This window comes from Talpa occidentalis, unplaced genomic scaffold (genome assembly GCF_014898055.3).
Source record: "Talpa occidentalis isolate TD23 unplaced genomic scaffold, MPIMG_talOcc4v2.1, whole genome shotgun sequence".
Taxonomy (NCBI): domain Eukaryota; kingdom Metazoa; phylum Chordata; class Mammalia; order Eulipotyphla; family Talpidae; genus Talpa; species Talpa occidentalis.
The window spans coordinates 103,450,511-103,465,672 of record NW_026555331.1 but is presented as its reverse complement, the minus strand read 5'-3'; the positions used below and the strand labels follow the sequence as shown (position 1 = coordinate 103,465,672).

Here is a 15,162-nt window from a genome sequence, read left to right as displayed (position 1 = left end):
TTTGGAGGAACAGTCTGAACAAAAAGCAATTCTAAGTTTTCGTGCAGTAGATAGTATTGCAGAAGTATTACTTTAAACTGCTATATATCATTCAAGTAAAGAGGTTCTATTCAAGGTTCCAATTACCTCCAGTGAATTTTCAGGTTGTGATGAAAGCAACTGAAATAAGTCTTCCAGACAGAAAGATGTGTCTGTCCCATTTATATGTCTCTGTAGAAAAACAAAAGGGGTGCATCATTCCTTTAAAAGTTTTCTGGAGCTTTAAGTTTAAGCTTTAAAGGACTGGCGGTTCTTCAAGCTGAATTTTTATCCCCATTTGGAATTTTTACTTCATATACCCTTTTTTAGTAGTCAATTCTTAATATTTTAATACCCTTCCTTAATATCTTTTCTTTAGTTCCAAACTTTTTCATCATTTCTGGCCCCTCTTTCCTATAATTTTTGGCTAGTACTGTTGATTCTACCTTATTTTGACCCTACAAAATGGTTACAAGTTTATGTAATTCTTGAGATTTACCAAGATGTTTATTTAGATTTGTAATGTATTTATTTAATTTACCAAAATATTTGGCCTTTACTCATCTTTGCTTCATCTCCTGTCTTCAGGATTTGGTTTCTTACTGAAGTAACGCCTTTGACAGCTGTTTTTAGAGAGGACCCACAAATAGTAAGCTTTCCATTTCTGTAACCTGGAATTATTTTGCCTCCGTACTTAAATTGATAGTTTTTCTTGGTAAGAATACCAGGCTTGGGCCTCCCTGGTGGCACAAGGGGTTAAGCACTGCACTATGAAGCAATCCACAGCCTCTGCTGCACAAGTTCGATCTCCGGCCGGCCAGGGAGCAACCCACATGGCGCAATAGACCTCTCTCCTGTCTCGCCCGCTGCTCCCCTCAGCAGTGTATTTTAGCCAGTCAGTTTGTTCTTTCCCTGCTCTGTCTCTGGTGAATTCTCTTACCCCCCATATCTCTGGCCTGTGCCCCACCTCATGTATGCATAAATAAATAAATCTTTAAAAAAAAAAAGAATACCAGGCTTAATGTTTTTCCTCAGTATTTTGTCTTATGGCATGTATTACTGTTGACAGGTGTGCTGTTAGTCTGTCATTTTACAGCTAATCTTCCTCAGGTAATTAAGATTTTTTCCCCCCTCTTGTCTTTGTTGTCCTGCTATTTCATTTTGTCTAATTTGTTTTTATTAACTCTGCTTGACTTTGTGCAGTTTTATCTAAACCATGAAATAAATTTGATTTTGGAAATGTTTTGTCACAAGCTCTTTGAATATTGTTGCTGCTCCATACTTTCTGGTCTTTCCTGGGACTCATTAGAAATAATGCAGATTTTCTCATCCTTTCCTGTCTTGAACTTTTTAAAGATGAGTCCATCCTTTGTTTGGGAGCTGTGTCTGCAGGAATAGTTTTATGTTTTTTTTTCTGCAAGGACCAGTTTTTATTTTCTAGATCTTGCTTTCTTGGCTGAGGATTCCTGACAGTGATAGTGTAGAATGTCAGACTTTATACCTGGTGTTGGGACCCACTTGAGGTTCTGATTTCTACTGGGTGGAGAGAATTATCTTAGTTTCCATTTTCTGAACAGAAGTTTTTAAACATTCTAAGATGTAAACTTCCCCCCAAGTGTGGTTTTGAGACCTCATTTTCCACCTATTGAACCCTATTTTCTGTTATGACATCTGAATCAAATTCCTCTTTGAGGTCTGCAACTTTGATGACTGATTATCTCAAATTTGGTTTTGAGTTCCCTCTGTTTCTTGTGAATCTGTAGAATTCTCATTCTGGCTTTTGCGTTCCGCTATACAATTAAATGTAGAAACCATTATATTTTTCCTGGATTTCTATTTGTGGTACATTATGGGAGTTGTTATCTTCGTATGTTAGCAAGTTCACATTGCTGACTCATGTGCTAGGCAACACTCCCAACCGTTTTTACTTTGTTTCCTGTTTTAAAGATTCGGATCAGTTGGACTGATTCTTTTCTTCCAGATATTTTGAGTACTATGAAACCTTGTTTTCAAGGTTCACAATTAATACACAAGGCTTTCTATTTTCTTTTTTTTTTTTTAAGATTTATTTATTTATTTATACAAGCACTGGGTACAGTCAGAAGCACGGGAGGGTGAGAGAATTCACCAGAGCCAGAGCGGGGAGCAAAGCAGGCAGAAGGACCGAAGTACACTGCTGAGGGGAGCAGCGGGTGGCAGGAGAGGTCTGCGCGCCATGTGGGAACCTCCTCTGGTGGCCGGGGAGCAGCCGGGGATCGAACCGGCGCTGCAGAGGCCGTGGGCAGCTTCGCAACACAGCGCTCAACCGCTGCGCCACTGGGGAAGCCCAAGGCTTTCTATTTTCTACAGGACTATTTAAGCTAAACTGGTAGATGCGATTTCTTTCTTTGGCAAATTACGCATTCCTAGTGGATAGAGGAATGCTTCACCAATGGGCTTGTTAATTTAAAGTGATTCCTACTTAGGAAATTTCAAAAATGGGCTATTCTCTTATTGACTCAAGCTTAATTCATTATGTCCTGGCCCACCAATGCAGAAAATGTGCTGCTGAACACAGGTGTGAGGATGGACAGCACTCTCAAATCTGGATTTCTATGAAAACAATTCTCAATGATGGGCAAATAACAGTTTGCAGAAAATAAAGCTTGATATAGGACATAGATATCAGGGTATGAGGATCCTTTGCTCAAAATAAATTATAGACTGGTCCCTTCAGCCTAGTCAAGGACATATCATTAATTGTCCCCTTAATGCCCCTGGAGATGCAGGCTGCGTGGCTAACCCCTACCAATCCAGCTGTCTGACTGGGTCCACAAGAGACAAAGGCAAGAGATAGAGAGGTGGGAGGAGCAAGAGACAGCTTCTGCCAAGTCTTATCATTTCCAGCTCTCCCTGAGCTGTTTCTCTCCAGGTACCCCCTTCTGTATGGATAGTGGTGATGAGGGCCTCCCGATTCCTTGGTATTTTCCTCAAACCTACCTTCACCTCTAAAACAGGAAAAAAAAAAAAAAAAAAACCTGCTCACTTTTCTTCAGAATCTCATGTGTCTTTTATTTGCGGACCTTAACTGTGGTCAGCATTCTGTTTGAAATCACTATGGAACAGAACTCTTCTGACACACTTAAGAAATTAAACAGGACAATTTTGAGACATTTAGTTTCACAGAACTTAGTAAATTCTCCTCAATATAACTGCTTCATATTTTTGTTCAACTAGGCAAAAATCCTGCACAAAAATGGACAACTGAGTCATTCTTACAAGTAACCTTTCGATATTCCACATTATTAAGTTCAATTTAATTGCCAGGAAATGGTCAGTTTTTTAAATAAGTCGAACAATTCTTCCTAAATCTTCAAACACACAATTCCATTTGGATCAATAACTCACTGCATTTTGAACAGAAACCAAGTGTTCACAGAATATGGTGGGGCCACATTTTATCTTTTAAAAGACGAAATATTAATATGAACTCAACTAATCTTTAGTGAGAAGAAAATGTCTTCAGACTAGTTAACCTACATACACTGTGTATTCAGCAGCAGCTGGCGGTCTATGTCTAGGCTTGCAGTGGGGCTACAAAGAAGTCACTGTATTCTTTCAGGTTTGTCATCCAAAAGCATAGAAATAAAACTTCAGCGATTCACTGTGGTCATAATCAACTCAATTTTGTTTTATTTCAACACAAATAGAGCACGTACCAATATCTCAGAAAAGGGTTGCTAGAAATATTGTCAAAAGTTCATTGAAGAAATGTGTAAATGCTAACTGAACAAGACTGACAGAGGTACAAAATAAGTGGACCCTGATAATTAAGAACCAAGGCACAAATGCCTTTGCTTTGGATGATTAAAATGTGTTTCTGGAATGTTCTGTCCATACTGATGTTTATTCTAAGGTATATATCAAATTCTCCAAGGACATGCCCTACTTCATCTATCTCTTCATTAGTATTAAATGAGTACCCACGATGTATCTGGCAGTTAATTACTGTAGGTAAGTCAAGCAGAGAAAACAGTTCTTGGGAAGCGCTATGAGGGAGTGAAGAGAAAGCAAACCCCGGAGAAAAATACTATATATAATGAAGCGGTAAAGAAACTACCGTCTCCCTAAAAATACCGTCTCCCTCAAAAAGATGACTGTGAGGCACTTGGAAAAATGGGCTGGAATGTCTCCTTCAAAATAAATATGGTTCTTTCAGTATTTTGCTCATATTAACATTGATATGACAGTGTGTGCTGGTACGTGAATGCCCGCACAGGGCTGGAGGCAAAGCCAAACCACAAGGGTATGTGAAGTATGAGGAACACAGCAGAATGAGTAAGAGCTAGCCTGAGAAAAGCTGAATCTAGGGAAGTATCTGGAATGAAGTACAGGTTGCCAGGACCAGCTGCTGGAAGGCCAGAATGTGGCTGAGAGTGCCACCTGAGGTGGTAATGCCTTTGTCTTTGGTCAAGGGAAGGGCGGGTGAAAGACTCCCAGCTCTGAGGGGCATGGGGTCACCAAAAAAACAATGAAATAAAAGTGCCTCAGACAAAGAAGTAGTTTTAAACATGCCCTGTGTTCAAGGGAAACCAATGTGAGTTTGATGCCAGTCAGGTAACACCTCTCTTGAACACTTACCACCCCCCAACTAACCCTAGCCAGCCCCAGAGAAGACAGGAGGAAGAGCTGGGAAAATGGAGAAGCAGGCCACACAGCCTGCTAGTGGAGGGAAGAGAGGAGAAGCTGAATTTCAGTTCAGATTTTGAGAATTACATCAATTGCTGTACTGACACAAACAGATTTTTATCTGGAAGTCATGGCTTCTGCCCTAGATTTCACACAGGATGCAGAAAAGAACTGCAAGTCAGAACAAAGTGTAAGTGGTGGGGAAATGTTGGGTGGGCAGAGCGCGCAAAGCTGTTTTCTGATTCACTCCATCAATCATGTAATATTGAATGTGATGTTACACCTGGTCAGGGTTACAGAGGGTGGGCTGGCTGAGGCTATAGCCTGGGACTCTCCATGCTCCAAGGGTGTTCAAGGACAAGACTGAGAGAACATAACTTCCAGGTGAAAAATGCCAAATGGATCAGGTTTGTGGAACCTCCAGGCCTATCTCGGGAGCACTTGTTTGCTAGGCTGTGGGCTGAGACCTCAGACAGGCTGAGAAGAAAGTGGGAGTATGGCTCAAGTGAGAGGGGTTGAGGGTGGGGAAGCACAGGCTACAGAAAGATTCCAGACCTTCAGCCTGCCTCCTGGTGTTCAACTTTTCATACCTCTTGTAATTGTCAGTGAGGAGTCCAGGAGACAGTCCCTCCAGACCTGACCTTTATTTAGGCCAGCAATGCGAAACCGCCTTCCACCATGGCCTGCCAGGACAATGAGTAAGGACTGAGTCCAAGCCCGGCTGGTGGGGAGGGTGATGTACCTGTAGCCCTCTGGCTCACTCTTCCAGACCTGCTCACCTGGCTGCCTCAGCAGGTGGCTGATTGAGGATTCCTGGCTGAAGGGGTACAAGTCACCTCATTTTCCCTTGCCATGGCAAACACAACAAAACCCTGCAACTTCCTGGAGGTATGTATGTGAATGTGAATGTATGCATGTGAATTTTAAAAAAGTATTTTCAGGTATCAGATTTGCTTTATAGTAGCACACACTTGCATGCAAAATGTATTCTCAACACAAACTGTCAAAGCTATAAAATATACAACAAAACCAAAATAGTAAGGCTGGGATATTCTCACAGACTTACCTCATTTCTAGGTTCCCACTCAGGTTTATCTGCCATTTTATGTTCATCTTCATTCTTCGGCTGTAGCGGCTCCTCCTTTGAAGTGGAAACCCTTTGCTCATTTTCCTCATTCTGGGAACTGAGATCCACAGCTTCAGGTCTCTCTCTTAGTACCTCAATGTCCTATAAAAAGTACCCCAAAATAATCTATGTAGTACCCATATTTCATCAAATATGTCAAACAATCTTTAAAATTGTATTACGGCCAGTGGTTACAAAAACCCCCAAGTCAAAAAGCTAAGGCTGGCATTTTATTATTTCAGTATCAAAGAAACATTTAATTCTGAAACAAAGGTCTGTTTTGTGTTCTCTCCCTCCTTAAGAACTCACTCGGAGACAGGCTGTTCTAGTCTGCATATTTACATTATATGCATTTATAAAGATTCTGCATTAAAAGTATTTAAAATCTGATTAGATGTGAAAGATCAATGTTGCCAGCCGGCAGTTTTCATTTAGCCTTCTGTTGAAAACAGATCAAACAGCTAAGCTGGAAGTAAATACTGATCAAAATATACACGGAAAAATCTGGAAAGTATTATTGCAAAGTAGTAATTGTGGTTCTCTGGGGGAGGGGTTGGGGTGGAGTAGGTGTAAAGAATTGACTTCACTTTACAATTTTTGCAATACTGAATAGTCTACAACAAATGTGTTCCTGGACAATCAGGAAAAACACAAATATGGTTTTATTTTGAAAAAATAAAGTTAACAAAGCTTAAACTAATGTCTTCATAGATATGTTCAACTATGCTAATTTACCCAGGTGAGTCCTTCTAGCTCTAATTTACTTGATAATCTTTTAACTGCAGAGTCTTAAATAATTAAAAGGGTAGAGATTTCTTCTAAACATTCAAATAGTTACCGTTCAGCATATACCCTATATACTGATACTTTTGATGATACTAAAAGATCTCTGTATAATTCTCCTCACGCCCCCTTCTTACATCAAGGCTTCTCAACTCAAATAATCTATTTTTAATTTTTCTTTTCCAGCAACATTGCACACTGGACGAACTTAAGGACAGCCCCCACCCCCACCCCCGCCACCCACTGCCCCTCCAGCACAGAAATGTTAACAATAAACAACAGAAACAAAGGTCAAAGAAAGGAAACCCACAGATGCAAGAAGAAAGCAGAGAAATCATAGCAAGTATGGAAAAAAGGTGATGCGCTGGAAGCCAGCTTGCTTCTGGTGACCCAACCCTACATGACATGTTCTGCCTCCTCCCCTCTTAATGGGTATGGGTCACCTTCCCCATCTCTCCATGTGCTGCACACTCCATCTCCAGGAGCTCCTGTGCTCAAGGTCATTGCTTCTGCAATGACCTATCTACTGGACGATTCCCACTAGTCTACACATATGAAAACACCTCCATCTTTAAAAATCCCTCCTTTGGTTCCACATTACTCTTTAGATCCTATCCTGGTTTTCTTGTTCCCTTTTAGAGCAAGATGCTCCAAAGAGCCACCTGAGCTCTCCTGAAGCTGTTCCAATGAGAATTCTGTCCCACCACCCACTGATGCAACTTATCAGGGTCTCTTAAACCGACAGTTCTCGTCATCCTTTTACTTGACCCACCAGCAATATCTCAGTAACTCCCTCCTCTTAGAGACAGGCTCTTCACCTGGCATCCATCTCTAGTCTCTGCCTCACTGACCTGCCATCTCTATGTAAGCCTCATCTTTACCATCACTGGCATGGCAGCGCCTCAAGTGCAGTCAGGCACACTAAGCGCTCGCCCACCTTTCGGCTCAGTGGCTTGGATCTATCTGCTGTTCCTTCTGCCCACGAGGCTTTCCCATGGCTCAACACACCCACATCCCTCACCACTGAGGCTTCCTTCGGTTCCCTATTCCAACATTACTATTCAGTTTTCTTTTTCAACCACTCTCTCCATAAAAAAATATCTCCCACCAACATCTAGCTCCCTACTCTTGCTTTATTTTTTTCCATAGCATTTAGCACCAGTTGCTGTATTACCATGTTTATTTGTTGGCTGTCTCTCTCTCCCAAAAGGATGCTACTTTCTTGAGGGCAGCAGCTCTGTCTGCTGGGTTTCTGCTGTATTCTCACTGCCTGCCCCAGAGTCTAACACATAGTACATTCTTATTCACTGACCAGATGAAATCCTAGACATGCATCCTAAGACTTTGGTAGAGGCACGTGTTCTGATGGGTGGTGTCTTGCTTTTCCCCTGCATTTATTAATACAATGCTGATCCCTATGTAAGTATGGGGAAGGCAGGAAAAGGTGACTGACTGGTCATGGCTCTCCTAATCACTTATCTTTTTTTTTTTTTTTTTTTTTTTTTTGGTGGGACCCTCCCCGGTGGCTGGGGATGGAACTGGCGCTACAGAAGCTGCGGGCAGCCTCACAACCCAGCGCTCAACCGCTGCGCCCGCCACCAGGGGAGGCCCACTAACTGCTATCTTTTGCTAAGGCTTCTTTTGTTAAACTTGAAGATGATCAAATACGGAATTCTGGATTCATGATCTATTTTATGATTGTAAAAGTTCTCTGTATATGGGCCTCCCCGGTGGCGCAGCGGTTGAGCACTGGGTTGCAAAGCCGCCCGCAGCCTCTGCAGCGCTGGTTCGATCCCCGGCTGCTCCCGGGCCTCCGGAGGAGGGTCCCACATGGCGCGCAGACCTCTCCTGCCGCCCGCTGCTCCCCTCAGCAGTGTCCTTCGGCCCTTCTGCCTGCTCTGCTCCCCACTCTGGCTCTGGTGAATTCTCTCACCCTCCCGCCCTTCTGACTGTACCCAGTGCTTGTATAAATGAATGAATAAATAAATAAAAGGTTCTCTGTATGATTTTAGAACCAAGAAGCACTGTCTCCTTACTTAATCTGTAATATGAGCAAATACAATACTCACTGAGGATACACACATGAACTTGTAAACATGAGCGTATGTTATCTATAATGTAACAAAAATAAACAATAACAGAGAGATCCAAGTGGGTACATGATCGAGTCCAACCCATATGGAAACCAAGGAAGTAAACTTTAGTCTGGGAAGGTTTGTTTTGTGGGGAAAACTTTTAAGAGTGTATTGCAGTTTAGTAGTCAAAGTATGAAAGGCCATCTACTTAAAAACTCAGTTAAAAAGTAACTGAATGTAAAGAAATTTGTATGATCACAACTCACAAGAAGCAGATATTAGGCTAAAAATCCTAACATAATAATGATTTATAATTCATTAAATAAAAGAATCAGCGTCTATCTGAATATAAACTAATGAGAGAAAAAGGAATTCTCTGCTTAATAAGTGAAGTACAACTAATAAATATACAATTAGGAAATTACTAGTGGATGTTAAAATGACAAGTAACAGGCCTCCCTGGTGGCGCAAGGGGATAAGCACTGCACTATGAAGCAGTAGCAGCCTCTGCAGCATGAGTTCAATCCCCGGCCGGCCAGGGTGCTACCCTACCCACATGGCGCAGCAGACCTTTCCTGTCTCACCCACTGCTCCCCTCAGCAGTGTGTTTCAGTCAGTCTGCCTGTTCTGTTCCCCATTTGAGTCCTTTCACCCCCCGCATCTCTGGCCTGTACCCCAGCTCTTGTATGCATAAATAAAATAAATCTTTTATAAATAAATAAAATGACGAATAGCAAAAGCTTCATGAGAAATAAGATATGTTTAAATTTTCTTACAAGATATTTAAATAGTCTCAAAGTATCATCCCACAGATTACTTGTTAATTACAAAGAGAAAATGTGGCACTACAGGAGAAACCTGGCAGGTACCATCTTAACCAAGTGATCGAAGCAGAACACAGACAGCATGAAGTGCATCTTGATAAGATATATAGACACATGACCACATCTGTGAGTCTTGCCTCAAAAGTCATAATCTTAATGTAATCTGAGAAACCATAAATAATCTTGGGTAACTCTTCTAAAATCTAAAGGTCAAAAAATACCAGACTAATGAACTATTCCAAATTAAACATGATTAAACAGACTCACAACTAAATGTGTGATTCTGGATTAGATGCTGAGCCAGGAGAAAAAGACAGTTACATAGCACATTACTGGGGCAATAGATAAAATTTGAATATGGACAGTGGATTATATAATCGTTTTAGATCATGATGGCTTCAACTCACTCTTAAATGTTTCCAAACCAAAGAATTTATATATGTAGATAAGTTAACTAGTACAAAATGTAAATAAAAGATAAATGCTGGTAAAGGCTATATACTATTCTTATCACTTTTTAAAATTTTGTAATTTATCTAAAAACCCATATATAACAAAATCACATTGCCAAGGCAACAGCAAAGGGTTGATCCAGAAAACTATTCCATTAAATTTTCTTTCTTCCTTTTTTTTTTTAAAGATTGATTTATTTATTTATACAAGAACCGGGGTACAGGCCAGATGCGCAGGAGGGTGAGAGGATTCACCAGAGCCAGAGCGGGAAACAGAACAGGCAGACTGACGAAATACACTGCTGAGGGGAGCAGCGGGCATGACAGGAGAGGTCTCCGGCACCATGTGGGTCACCTCCTTGGCAGGCCAGGGATCTAACTCGTGCTGCAGAGGCTGCGGACAGCCCCACAGTGCTGCGCTCAGCCGCCTGTGCCACCGGGGGAGGTCCCCATTAAATTTTCTTTTAATCCATATTTTCCACCCAAAGTGTACAGTCATACAATTGCTTTAATAACTATTTTCCCCTGTTCCTTTCCAACATTTCAATTTCCTATTTTGTTTTCTTGTCTCATTGCTTTGAGCATGCTTCTGAAATAATGTTCAATAATAATGGTGATCTGATGGAAAACACTCCTGTTGTGCTTCCTCTAACACGTCTTCACTTCCGACATATGGTCTATGGGTTTTCCACACAACCAGTTATTTTGTGACACCAGCTGGATGTCACAAAACATTGAGTGTTAACTCAATTCTGACACTATCAACACCTGGAGATAATGTTGGCTCCCAGAGGTTCAGGGATCAGACTTCCAAGCATTCCTTCTCCCCTACTTCAGCCGCCAACGGCACATTTGGGTTGTTACCTGTGCTTCCCTTCCCATCAACTGGCTATAAATTAACGAACTCCCACAACCCCCTTCTCAGATTCAACTAATTTAGTAGAGCACCTCACAACTCTTATTTAAAGGAAAACATTTTACTTACTAGATGATTGGTTTATTATAGATGACTACAACACAGCAATTTAGAACAAGGAATGTGGGAAGGTGCAGGGCTTCCTTGTCAACTCTTTGTGTACTGCTTTCCCGGGACCTCCAACAAGCTCACCAACCTGGAAGCTCTCTGAACTTCATCCTCTTAGGGTCTTACAAAGGCACCATTATATAGGCATGGTGGATCAAATCACTGGCCAGTAGTGTTTGAAGTTGAGCTCTAGTTCTCCCCTACTACCAGCTATAGCTAAGTCAAACTTTTTTTATTTTTTTAAAGATTTATTTTTATTAATTTATGCATACAAGGACTAGTGTGTAGGCCAGAAGTACGGGGGTGGGGGCAGTGAGCGGATTCACCAGAGACAGAGTGGGGAACAGAACAGGCAGATCTGGTGAGATACACTGCTGAGGGGAGCAGCGGGCGAGGCAGGAGAGGTCTGCTGCGCCATGTGGGTTAGCTCAAACTGAAGTTGCAGTGGCTGGTAACAGCTTGATAGCACTGAGACTTTAACCTCTGCGGCATCAGGGAGGCCCCCTAAAGTCAAACCTTATTACATGGGGTTTCCCTGACAACTAACCCTCACCCTTAGGGACTTTCTAAAAGTCATTTCATTAACATTAGACGGGTGTGGTAAAAAGGGGCTGATTATGAATAAATAACATGATGTTCCTTTCACTTTTATGGCTTTGGAGTTACTTCAAGAATTGAGGACAAAAGACCAAGAATGTAACAGAAGGTGCTCCCACTACTCTCCTCTCTGGAAACCCCAAGTGTTTTGGGAGCTCTGGGCCAGACAGGAAAATCTTTCTGGAAAGACCAAATAAATATTTAAATTACATGGTCACACCTGATATTGTTATTGATGAATTTAATGGGAATGCTTCTAATATTTCACTAATAAGGATGACTTGGGGGCTTTTGAGATTTTATTTTATTTTTTTAAAGATTTATTTATTTATACAAGAACCAGGGTACAGGTCAGATGCACGGGAGGGTGAGAGGATTCACCAGAGACAGAGTGGGGAACAGAACAGGCAGACTGACTGAAATACACTGCTGAGGGGAGCCGCGGATGACACAGGAGAGGTCTGCTGCGCCATGTGGGATTCTCCCTGGCTGGCCGTGATCGAACCCATTCTGCAAAGGCTGCGGAAAGCTTCACAGTGTAGCGCTCAACCACCTGTGCCACCAGGGAGGCCCGACTTTTGAGATTTTACTATCAACCAATTTTTAAAAAAGATTTATTTATGCATACAAGAACTGGGGTACAGGTCAGGTGTGGGGAGAGAGAGGATTCATCAGAGACAGAGTGGGGAGCAGAACAGGCAGATCTACTGAAATACACTGTTGAGGGGAGCAGTGGGAGAGCTAGGAGAGGTCTGCTGCACCATGTGGGTAGTTCCCCAGCCAGGGCTCGAACTCATGCTGCAGTGGCTGCCGATAGCTTCACAGTGCTGTGACTCAACCCCTTGTTCCACCAGGGAGGCCTGCCATCAACCATTTTTAAGTGAGTCAGTCAATCAAACTATTAAAAAACAAAATCCAGGGCCTCCCTGGTGGTGCAAGGGTTAAAGACAGCGTGATCAAGCTATTGCCAGCCACTGCAGCATGAGTTCGATCCATCCGGCCTGGGAGAAACCCACATGGCACAGCAGACCTCTCCTGCCTTGCCCACTGCTCCCCTCAGCAGTGTATTTCAGTAGATCTGCCTGTTCTGCTCCACACTCTCTCTGGTGAGTCCTCTCACTGCCCCACACCTCTGGCTTACACCCCAGTTGTTGTATGCATAAATAATAAATCTTTTTAAAAAAATCCAATTGGGGAAAAAAATGACAGTTTTTATAGGTAGGAAGTTGAAATAAGGTTATTAGAAAAAAAAAAAAATCAGGCAAAGTCACCTTCCCTTTTTGAGGGAGAGAATGTCTTTTTCATGCAGATTACCTCACTAGTGCAGACCAGGAAATTCCAGATTGATCTGTTTAAAACTCCACTTCCAGGAGAGGCAGAAAATGCAATTAGGTTTGGCAAGGAGATTTGGTGGGGGTTGCGTAAACATCTCCACTTTGAACCTATTTCTTTCTTTCCTTTTTTTTTTTTTTAAACAAGTCTTACTGAGTGCCAAAGACTACCAAAGACTACTAGGTGCTGGGATACAACGGTCAGATGAGACATTCAGACTGTCTCTTCGAAGATCACATTCTAAAAAAAGGGAACCAAAATTACAAGTGAACAAACAAAATAACGACAAGTTATGCCCCTTGGAGAGAAGGAATAGGGGATCTACACTGGAAAGAGTGGTTAGGAAAGGCCTGTCTAAGAGAGGTGATATTTTAGCTGAGGTCTACAGGAAAAAAGAGAAGGAAAGGATTGAGTTCGAGGAATAGATAATGCTCTGCATACTCATTTCCCTGACTGGTATTAGATGCCATAATGTATTTAATTAGTTTCTTAATGATGGGGATTTAGTTGTTTCCATTTTTTTCTTATAACAATATGAAAATGTCCTTATACATACTTCATGCATACATGTGGCAAACAGAATAAACTCCTAAAATTTATGTTATTTCAACTGATAGGTGCCTTTTATTTATTTGGTGGATTCCACTCAATAGCCCTTCAAAAAAGTTTGTGGCAATTTGAATTCCTCTTAATGATGGGTGATGGATGAGAAGTCGTATATCACTGTCATTTTAATTTATATTTCTATTGTTATTGTGAGGTTAAACATCTATCATAAGTTTGAAAGCACTTGTATTTCCTTTTCTGTTAACAGTTTGTGGCCTTTGCCCTTTTCTATTGAGGTGTTTGTTGGCCTTTTTATTGATTGGTAGAAGCATAAGATCATTGTTATTCATATCCTCCCATCCAGTGTCTCCAGACTTGCAAGCACGGTAGGTGAGAATACCAGTTAGGAGACTATTACAATAATGTAGGTAAGAGTAGATGACGAGCTGGGAAAAGGTGGTAATAACAGAGATGTGGAAAAGCCCATGATAGACTTATTAAAAAAGACAGGAGGGCCTCCCTGGTGACGCAGGCGGTTGAGCGCACCTCTGCAAAGCTGTCTGCAGCCTCTGCATTGCTGGTTCCATCCTGGCCAGCTGCAGAGAAACCCACATGGCACAGCAGACCTCTCCTGTCTCGCCCGCGGCTCCCCTCAGCAGTGTATTTCAGTCAGTCTGCCTGTTCTGTTCCCTGCTCTTTCTCTGGTGAATCCTCTTACCTCCCGCACAGCTGGCCTGTACCCCGGTTCTTGTATAAATAAATAAATCTCTAGGAAAAAAAAACAACACAGGAGGGGCCTCCCTGGTGGCGCAAGGGGTTAAGATGCAACCTATGAAGCTATCCACAGCCTCTGCAGTACGAGTTCAATTCCCGTCAAGGGAGCTACCCACATGGCGCAGCAGACCTCTCCTGTCTCACCCACTGCTCCCCTCAGCAGTGTACTTTGGTCAGTCTGCCTGTTCTGTTCCCCACTCTGTCTCTGGTAAATCCTCTCACCCCCCACACCTCTGGCCTGTACCCCAGGCCTGTTCTTGTATTCATAAATAAATAAATCCTTAAAAAAAATTTTAAAAGACAGGATTATTGATCAACTGCAAATGGGAAGTAAGGGAAGAATTCTTTTTTTTTTAAAGAGGCATGTATTATTTATTTATTTGTTTTTTTGTTTTGTTTTGTTTTGTTTGTTTATACATGCACTGGGTACAGTCAGAAGCGCGGGAAGGTGAGAGAATTCACCAGAGCCAGAGCGGGGAGCAGAGCAGGCAGAAGGACCGAGGTACACTGCTGAGGGGAGCAGCGGGCGGCAGGAAAGGTCTGCGCGCCATGTGGGACCCTCCTCTGGTGGCCTGGGAGCAGCAGGGGATCGAACCGGCAACACAGGGGCCGTGGGCAGTTTAGCAACCCAGCGCTCAACTGCTGCACCACCGGGAGGCCCAGTAAGGGAAGAATTCTTAAGAATGATTCCTAGAAATTTCTGGCTTGAATAACTTGTTGGATAGTTAGGGAGACAATTGTTTGAAAGGGTTAAGGTTTGAATTGGAAGGATAAATTGGAAACATGAATAAAAAAAAATTCACAGGAATTAATGAGATTCCAGCAACAGAATAAAAGCACAAAAGGTTCAGCATCCAAGTCAGGGGAACTGCAACGTTCAGTCAGGCAGAGAAGCCAGCCAAAGACTGGGGAGGGCAGGAAGCAAAGCACAGAAGGAAGCCTG

At 42.3% G+C, this 15,162-nt stretch overlaps 1 protein-coding gene across 1 annotated transcript in view; it reads right to left on the bottom strand.

Annotated features, from left to right (window-relative positions):
- Positions 1–15,162, bottom strand: part of NFE2L3 (NFE2 like bZIP transcription factor 3) — a 31,528-nt gene that overhangs the window by 2,836 nt on the left and 13,530 nt on the right. The window contains exons 2-3 of the mRNA XM_037509460.2: positions 5,753–5,914; positions 127–210 (exon numbers count right to left, since the gene is read on the bottom strand). Coding sequence (XP_037365357.1) covers positions 127–210; positions 5,753–5,914 — 246 coding nt within the window. The remainder of the gene's footprint in view (positions 1–126; positions 211–5,752; positions 5,915–15,162) is intronic.